This window comes from Vigna radiata, chromosome 7 (genome assembly GCF_000741045.1).
Source record: "Vigna radiata var. radiata cultivar VC1973A chromosome 7, Vradiata_ver6, whole genome shotgun sequence".
NCBI lineage: Eukaryota > Viridiplantae > Streptophyta > Magnoliopsida > Fabales > Fabaceae > Vigna > Vigna radiata.
This window is the reverse complement of record NC_028357.1, coordinates 34,545,460-34,554,586: the sequence shown is the minus strand read 5'-3', so window position 1 is coordinate 34,554,586 and position 9,127 is coordinate 34,545,460. Positions and strand designations below refer to the sequence as shown.

Genomic DNA, 9,127 nt, shown 5'->3' with positions numbered 1-9,127 from the left:
AGTGAAACTATGTCAGTGGGAGCATGGCAAGAGTCATTTGTCATTTGAAAGCATGAAAAAGAGTCGGCAGAAGCTTAGAAAGCTTATACAAAAATTTACTGTAAGTTTCAGGCTATCTATTTGATTATGCAAAAGCAAATTTGAACACCAGAAACTTTTTTTCTTTTTTCGTTTTTCACTAATCCTTCTTACTGGTGTTAATTTCATTCATCAATTATTGCCACTTAAAAAAATAAACAAGTTAGTGTATTACAACATTCATAATTGCTACACATTCTTTATCGGCTGCTTTATAGGGCTTTTTGATTTCCCCAGTTTTAGAATCACGTACCTCCCAGAAATAGTTGAACATTGTGATCAACTTAATTATACTGGTTGGTTGGATTAAATGTTCTTGCTGATCACAGATGGACCTTTGTGATATACTGGTATGTTGGCATAATAAGTACTGTTATTTCTGAATCTCAGTTGTAGATATTTTTTCCAAACTACTTTGCGCTTGCTTGGTACATGCATCATAATCTCTTTGGTCCTTAAAGTATTTCAAATCAAGTTATTTTCCTCCTTGAGGAATAGTAAGGCTATTTGGTTGAGGAACTGTACATAATGTCCTTTGTGATGGGGCATAGGTGTCGGTATATTCACACGACATTTTTTTTTTTTTGTGGATTTATAAAAAGTTTTGTAAAGAATGATTTGTTGCATATATAGAGGCATGGAAAGACACTTTTTAGCTAAAATCAATGTCCTTTTCTCCTGTTGTCTCTTTTGTGTAGTTAATATAATGTTGTACTACTTGAAACCAAATTGGAACAAATTATTTCTTTGGGCCTTTGGTGGATCTATAAATTTGTTATGAATATAAAGTTGTAAAATATTTTTGTTTGTGAATGGGGCTGGACACTGGCAATTCATTTTCCTCATTACAACTTTTTATCTTTGTTTCCAGTCTTTTATTTGGGTGAATTATTAGTTTTTTTGCCTTGCTATCCAGCACCTTGATNTTTCTTCTCTGTACTCACTAAAACTTGTAAATGCTTCTTGAAATATGATATTCATATTTTGCTCTCTTTTGATATTGGTGAAGGATGTCTTGCAAGAACTCATGTCTATTTTCCTTAACCAAGAAGGTGCACAAAGAGGAGCAAAAGCACGATCTTTTCATAATCATAAGCCCACTTATGATGTTACGAGCAAGGGTTTGGTTGATGGTTCTTTTGATTTGACATTGTTCAATGAAAACAGGTTATATTCAGATGAGTACACAGTATAGCTTAATCTTTTATAATTTGAGTTGTTTTAACATTATTTTTCTTGGTGTAGGTTCATGTGGTTTGACAACATTGGTGGGGGATTAGATAGTGCTTTTCAGAACTTGTTGCCTAAGAAAACATCAGTATTGGATATTATTCCTTTACATGGGAAAGGTGTTGAAAGTTCCTCCTGCTCCTTTGTTTTCTTATCCTTGTCTTTTTTCTTATGTTCCTTGTTTTTTTGTCTTGTTTTCTTGTTTGGAAATATTGAAACTTAGTAATCTGTGCAGAAATTAAAAGCATATTTAGGCCATGTCGTGATTCCCAGCGTACACTTTGCCTGAAAGGATGGAGACTTTACTGCCATTTGTGTCATTGTGTACAGTCATTATTTCTTTTGTATTAACAATTACATTTTGTTGGTATAAGGTAAGTTCTTCTATATCATTGTCTCTATGCGTGTATGGCAATTATAAACTGTTTAATTGCCAATAAAACTTTAGTGCCATTTGTGTCATTGTGTATAGTCATTACTCCTTTTGTATTAACAATTCCATTCATAGATGTATATTTATTGGAAAAGTTTCTATTTGTTGCCCAATGTTTTCAGCATAATGTGGTCATAAACCTGCTTTCCTAGACCTGGTTTCCTAAACCTCCTGTGCCCTTAGTTGACTTTGAATTAAAACTTGTAATAACTCATTTTGTCTACAATGCTTCTGGCTTACCTTTTTACCATAGCATAAACAGTTTTGTTGTAAAGGGTATTCACTCTTTTGAGCTAGTTTTCATTCCAATTTGTCTATTTTATGTTGTTGACCTTTGTTTTATTTTGTGAACAGTCTAGAACAGTCCAATGCAAGGAAGGGGAAGGGTTATATCATATATTTTATCAGCTATGTGCTGGAGCACCCTAATCTATTAGCGATAAGTGAATTACTTTTGCTTTTGTATCTGCTAATATGGGTTATTGTTGCAATTCTTATTTGAGGGTGGTCTTGAAGAATGTGGAATTTCTCTCTAAATAGTAGCTTTGATGTTTTATTTATAACTTAGAAATGCTAAATCTAATATGTGCAAAAGAACATAAATATATGAGGCAGAGCAATTGTTAGGCCTCTACTTGTATATAGTAGGAGAAAAGGAGTTACACAACCTTACTGCCAAGGCAGTTAGGAGGGTCGGTTGAGGGGATCATGTATAAAAAGGGGGAATAGTTGTTATTGGGGGTAGTTAGTGAATTCATTTGTTTTGTCAGGAACTTGTTGGTGCTGATCAGGGGAGGTTAAGCTCTCTACATTCTGTATCCATTAATTGCTAGTGAATTACAGAGGCTATTCAGTATTCTTGAGGGTTGTGCGTGAGTTTTGAAGTGTGTTTTTCATAGGTTCTTGATTAAGAACCTATCAGCAATTGTTATTCAATTAGTGGCATGTTTGTGTTTTATTTATTTATTTTAAAATTTTGCATAAAGCATGTATCCTCGTTTTAACTCTTTAAATTTACCTCTTTTTCTAGTCTTACAAGTTTATTTTATTGCATTTTAGCTTCTTATTATCTAGAAATAGGATAGTTTATAGATTTTTCTTTAATTTTAGATTTTTGTAAAAATAGTATTAATTTTGTGTTTTTTATATAAAAATAGTATTAATTCTATAGAAATTTTTGTTGTGCATCATACAAACACACCTACTGTTGGGTGTTCTGATTTTCATGCATTAATTTCTGATGATTTGATTGATGATTTGTTGGGTGAATCTGATTTCACTTTTGAAAGTTCTGTATTATTTAATGATTTACTCATGCATGCTGCTTTAGAGTTTTAGTGTATTAAATTTCTAGGAATTCTCTGGGATTACGAACCTTTGGTGATGGCTGTTGTGAGAAAGAGCAATGGACGTGATGATAAGTTTCAGCCAGTGGGTGTCTAGTTTTTCTGGGTGAATATCAAAGGTATAGGTTTAATTTTTGTTTCTACTTTAAAATAACCATGTTAATATGTGGTTATGCAGTTAAAATAGGAGTATTTTTTTTTTCTTTTCTGATTTGATTTTAGTTATAACTTCTAGCTTGTAAATACTTAGTCTTTGATACTGTCGTAATCTATTCTAGTTTGTAGGAGCAGGCTTTATTTTTGCCTAGAATTAAAAATTGTTTGAAGATTTTCTTTTCTTCATTCTTGTTTCTGTTTCAAGTTTTAGATTCTTTTAAGTTCTGTTTGTCTTAATAGTAATTGTTTTTCATTTTCACGTTCTGCTTTTAGCCTCTATAAATATGCTTTTTGCTTTAGATTTTTTTAGGTTCTGTTTTGTTCTATTAAGAATTGTGTAGGTTATTTAGTTTTCAATTTTTCAGATTGATTAGGATCCCTTTAGATAGTTTTTTTTAGGATTCTTTTACATTGTTTCTGTAAATAGAATTAATTTTAGTTCTCTTTCAATTCTTTGATTTTGTTTCTCTGTTTAGTTTTTCTTTTTTTAGATTCATGTTCTGATTAGTAATTGTCTTAGGTGCTTTTAGCTTCTAGCTTCTTTTTAGCTTTTAAATAGAAATTTTTTTATCTCGGGGAGTGATTATTCCCTGAAGTAGATTTCCTTTAGGCTATGTCAAAAGGAAAGGAAATCTGTAGTGCTGTTGTTCTGACATGTTTGCTTATATATGCCTCAGATTTGGATGTGAGGAGCATTTTGGAGGAAGCGAGAACCAGATGGTTTCGTCCCAATGAAGTTCATGCCATGCTGTGTAATTACAAGTATTTTCCCATTAATGTCAAGCCAGTGAATTTGCCAAAAAGTAATTATCAGTTATCTGTAACTTCATATTTAAATAGTGGGTGCATAGTTTCCATTCTGCCCTGCCGTGTGCTGTCTTATAGATATCAAATTATGTATGCATCTCTTAACTTACTGGTAGAAAGCATTCTGTGATAATCATATTTTGGAACTTTTGTGCTTTCAAGCTTATTTGCTTAATTTTAAGGTTCTACACCTTTAATTATTGGTTTTAAAGTTTATTTTGTTTCATTTCCCTCAAATCTCTTTGTAATACTCACAATGATTTTCTTCTTTCATAAAAGCACACGCCAATTATTTATTTATAACATGAATAAGACAATATAAAATGTAACTGCAAATGGCTTCGATAATGTATCTGATGGAATTTCATATAGTTATTTTTCATCCAAATGATTTTTCACTATTAGTCATAAGACAATGTCAAATGTCTAGTTAAAATGTTGTTGTTATTATTATTATTATTATTATTTTTTCTTTTTGTGTGTGGACAGGCGGTACTATTGTCTTATTTGATCGCAAGATGCTTAGGAACTTTCGAAAAGATGGACACAACTGGAAAAAGAAAAAAGGACGGGAAAACTGTTAAAGAAGCTCACGAGCACTTAAAAGTGAGGATTTTCATTCTTTGGTGTTTTCATTCGAGTTAATTTTAGTTTAGTTTTGTTTCTCTAACAGATTGTTTGGGTAATTGATCATTGTTAATGTGGAATTTGAATGAACTAAACACTGGTTAGACGTGGTTAAATGTTAAAAGACAGAAGGCTTCTTGGAGATCAGTTTTCTATTTTACCAATGCTGTTCAATTTATTGTGTACTCTCCATAAAAAGTAGTTTTTTAATTAGGGGAGTCTGGAGTCTAGTAGTTTTAGATATAATCCACTGTTAGATTATGGTGATATTTAATTTATACATAATGCATTATCTTGGCTTTGTATGTCATATGATTTTTGTACAATGATCCACTATATCTATCTTTCTTTCTTGGTAGTGTTTGCCATTTGGCAGATAGATCAGTTTGTGGCTTTCTGCTCTTAATTTTTTCATCAAATGTGGTGTTTATTATGTATGATGATAATTCCTTCCTCAAGTTTTTTGTTATCATTGATTAATTACCATAATATCTGATTTTTTACTTTCTTTTTTTGTCATTTATTTCTTTTCCGCACCCAACAGGTTGGTAATGAAGAAAGGATACATGTATATTATGCACATGGTCAGGATAACTCAAATTTTGTGCGAAGATGTTATTGGCTGCTTGATAAGTATGCAATGAGTTGTCTTTTAAAGCTCCAATTCTAAAATTTTACGCATGTTCATAAGTCAGTTAATTTATTATTGCAATCTTGTTATTGTTATTAAGCATCATGTGACAAAAAGAAAATATAATAAAGGAAACATATTTGAAAAAAATAATTATCCACATTAAATTATAGGTCAAGAACTTACAACTTAAATACTTGTAAATTAACTTGTCAAATATTTCCAGTACTGACTTTATTATTGTTCTCATATGTTATTAATTGGATCATGGAAATTAAGTATATGTTTTAACTTGAATTGATTGATTCCATTGATTTATTGATTTTGAAACTAATCTTCTAGCAAGTTACAGAAGATGCAGATAGTTGTCATGATAATTTTGGACCTCACGGTATCATTTTTCTTACTGTTGCAAATTTTTTTTCATCTTTTATTTGCTTTACTTTTTACATCCTTTTTAATTCCGTAGTTACAGACTCAAACAAACGACCTTTGTGACTCCTGCAGAGTGTAATGGCAATTTTGGGTATCCAACTCAATGCAGTGTCTATTGTAAACCTTATTATGGCAATAGGGATTGTTGTGGAATTTTGTGTGCACATAGTCCATGCCTTCACGGTTAGTCTGGTCCTCTGTTCTATAAATTGACAGGTGTTTCCTCTAGGGTTTTCAATGGAACAGTGATGTCTGTTTACTTCCTGATTGTTCGGAAAAGAGGTTATGAGGATTACTAAAGCATGTGAAATTCAACCTGCTTTGTCACTAGGGGAATATTGATAGTTTGATAAATTCAAAGACTTTATGCAATTGAACCACTTGCCTATTGGTGACCATGCACATTTTCTGATCTTGTATACATGTTTTCACAGGTAAGCTTGGGAGATAGGAACCAACGAGCAAAGACAGCATTGTGTACCATGGGGGCTTCTGTATTCAGGTTGACTATATGTACTTTTGCATTTGGAAATGCCATGGATTGTAACATATCTATCCTTGTACCATGTGTAGCTCACTATGGGTATAGCAACAATATCTAGTAATAACTGTTGTTGTTTGATACTTGAGAAAAACAAATTTTGTCTACAAATCATATATGGATCTATTAACCATCATGTATGCTTGTATGGTAAAATTTTGTTGTGATGATAACAAATGATAAACAAACCCGAGCTGATATTGTATTATATCTTAGTGATTGAGCTGGTTAATTAATAGTATAAGTAAATGCATTAGGTTATTGTATTTTTTTGTAACATTTTGGTATCAAAGTCAGAGGGAGATAGGTGTGTTGAAAGTGTGAGGGTGGTAGGAGGAGGTAACGATGGTGGTTTCAGAGTTTTGGGTAGCAGAAGATTTTTCAAAAGCCATGACAGTAGCTTTGATACCATGTAAGTTAAGGAAACAGAGAGAGAAGGAAAGAATATTGAATATATTGGAAAAGTGTCTTACAAAGAAAAGATAACTAATCTATTTACAACAGATAGAAAACTAAAATATGTACAGAAAGAAGAGCTAACTGATAAAACAGGTTACTCTGTGTTGTGTTATGAGGAGGAGCCTTAAAATTTTAACATGGTATTACACCGGTGGATTCTATCATGGCCATAGACTTATTGTATTATATAATTTTAAAATAAATGTATCATTTTTTGGATACACATGTGCGTACTGTATTTGTGCATCAACTTGTAAAATAAGCTTCAGCTTGAGGGGGATCATTATAAGAAATTAGGGTTATTAGTAGTAGACCTAAGCTTAAGCCGCTAGCAGGTGAGCTAGTACTGGAAGGATTGTACAATTATAAATAGGTGCATTTAGTTATTGTACTTGTGTGTGATATCTTATTATCAATCTCAATACATTGTTTTTGGTCATTCGTCCTTTTCATGTTCAGTGAAAGAACTTTTGATCCATTGGACTTCGTGAAAAGTTTGAGTTAGTATATAGTTCTGTACTTTTGATATTACTCTTGCTCTGTTGTTAGAGAACTTGTACAGGTATATAGCATTTATGACTAAATTATTGACCTGTCTGCACTATTATTTTGTTTGATATTTTTTTTTCTGTATAATTTATCTTTGTTTGGAAGTGAAATCACACTTACAAAATTAGTCGGAGTTATCGTCCTTTGCTTCGCTACATCTGAAATTTTTGTGGTATGTACATATCGTCCTTAGATCCAATACTTGATTATTGTCTGATCAATAAACATTAGAATTAATGTTTGGGTCTCTGCAGGTGTATTACTTCCAGATGTACTTGGCCTTGGTTATCATTGGCCACTGTGAGTATCTTGCGCAGTTTGGAATCCAAGCACACAAATCAGCTATGCTCCATTAGCCACTGTGATTCAAATTCACTTTTAAATGAGGTAATTCAATGATCATGTTCATAAATATTGCAGTATAATTTTACTCCTTTTTATTGCAGTATAATTTTAGTTCATTAATATTTAACCAACTGACAGAAAGTCAGATACTTGAGGTTGCTCAGATCGTTATAACTGATAGTTAATCAATTACTTTCATCTGGAGATGTAAGAATGTGATATATCTTGACTTGAATTCATTTTGCACAACAATTTCCTTTCTCCCTCTCCCTTTCCTTGTATATATCAAACTTAAATATCGTATAAGTTAACTTGTTCGGTCTTTATCTTCTTTTATTCTCCAATCCCTAACTGTAAACCCTTATGCATGCCATAACTGTTGAATATGAGTGTAAACTTGCATAATTTTTTTTACTGCCAACATAGTTTACCACGTATTTCCTTTATTGTCATTTTATCTTCAAGAGGCTAGAACCTTATTTGCTGCAGTTTCATTGTAACAACTTTTATTGTTGTTGTTTTCTCTTTAACCCATTAGACAGCCAATTGCTGATTTTCATCTCCATGATTTCTGACCCAAAGTCAACAGAGGGAGGATTTAATATCGTGGAGATAAAAACACTGAAAAACCTAATGTGAACACTTAAGAAACCCTAACTCTTGGATTGTGGATTTGGGAGCTAAAGATCATTTGACATACTCATTTCAACTCTTTCATTCTTATACCCTACCTCCAAGCAATAGGAAAACTATTGTTGCCAATGGCTCTTTAACTATAGTTGCAGAATATGCAGATATTTATTTATATTCCAAAATTTTTCTTAAAAATGTTCTACATGTCCCAAAACTTTCAACAAATCTTATCTCTGTCCATAAACTAGCATATGACCTCAATTGCGTTGCAATGTTTTCTGTCTTATTGTGTTTTACAAAAGTAAGACTCAGGGAGGTGGATTGGACTTGTTAAGGAATAAAACTAACATATGTCCAATGAATGTTTGTACTCAACATATCAAATAAAAATACTCTTTGGTTATACCTCTTTCGGTTAGGACATTCATCATATTCTGTTTTAAAATTATGTTTCCCCATTTAGTTGGGGTTGTTAGGAGACGAAATAGAAATGGTTTTTTCTCAAACATGGTGGGGAAAGAAGGTAATCAGATCTGCAATCACAACCAAAAGAATGTGAAGATGACTTTCTAATAGCTGTAAAATAGGGAGTATAGGACAAATCCACCCCTGAAACATAACAAAAAGTGGCTAGGACCTGTTTTGTGTTGGCAGTGGCATGTGGTGTACTGACAATTAATGCGTAGCTACTGGTTGCACATATGAAGGGGCATGGCTGATTTGATGGGGTTGTAACTTTGGGTACCGGGGCATCAACATCAGCTGGTTTTTTTGAGCATTAAGCATTAAGCATTGAGCATTGAGCATTGAGCATTGAGCATTGAGCATTGAGCATTGAGCATTGAGCATTGAGCATT

The 9,127-nt window shown here is 32.4% G+C and overlaps 1 protein-coding gene across 1 annotated transcript in view; it reads left to right on the top strand.

The window, feature by feature from the left end:
* The first annotated feature begins 6 nt into the window (after positions 1-6).
* Positions 7-9,127, top strand: part of LOC106768308 — a 17,378-nt gene continuing 8,257 nt past the window's right edge. The window contains exons 1-11 of the mRNA XM_014653380.2: positions 7-428; positions 1,088-1,245; positions 1,324-1,427; positions 1,544-3,206; positions 3,921-4,046; positions 4,540-4,656; positions 5,222-5,310; positions 5,651-5,699; positions 5,816-5,926; positions 6,178-6,245; positions 7,547-7,679. Coding sequence (XP_014508866.2) covers positions 4,591-4,656; positions 5,222-5,310; positions 5,651-5,699; positions 5,816-5,926; positions 6,178-6,245; positions 7,547-7,679 — 516 coding nt within the window. The 5' untranslated portion in view covers positions 7-428; positions 1,088-1,245; positions 1,324-1,427; ... (1 more) ...; positions 3,921-4,046; positions 4,540-4,590. The remainder of the gene's footprint in view (positions 429-1,087; positions 1,246-1,323; positions 1,428-1,543; positions 3,207-3,920; positions 4,047-4,539; positions 4,657-5,221; positions 5,311-5,650; positions 5,700-5,815; positions 5,927-6,177; positions 6,246-7,546; positions 7,680-9,127) is intronic.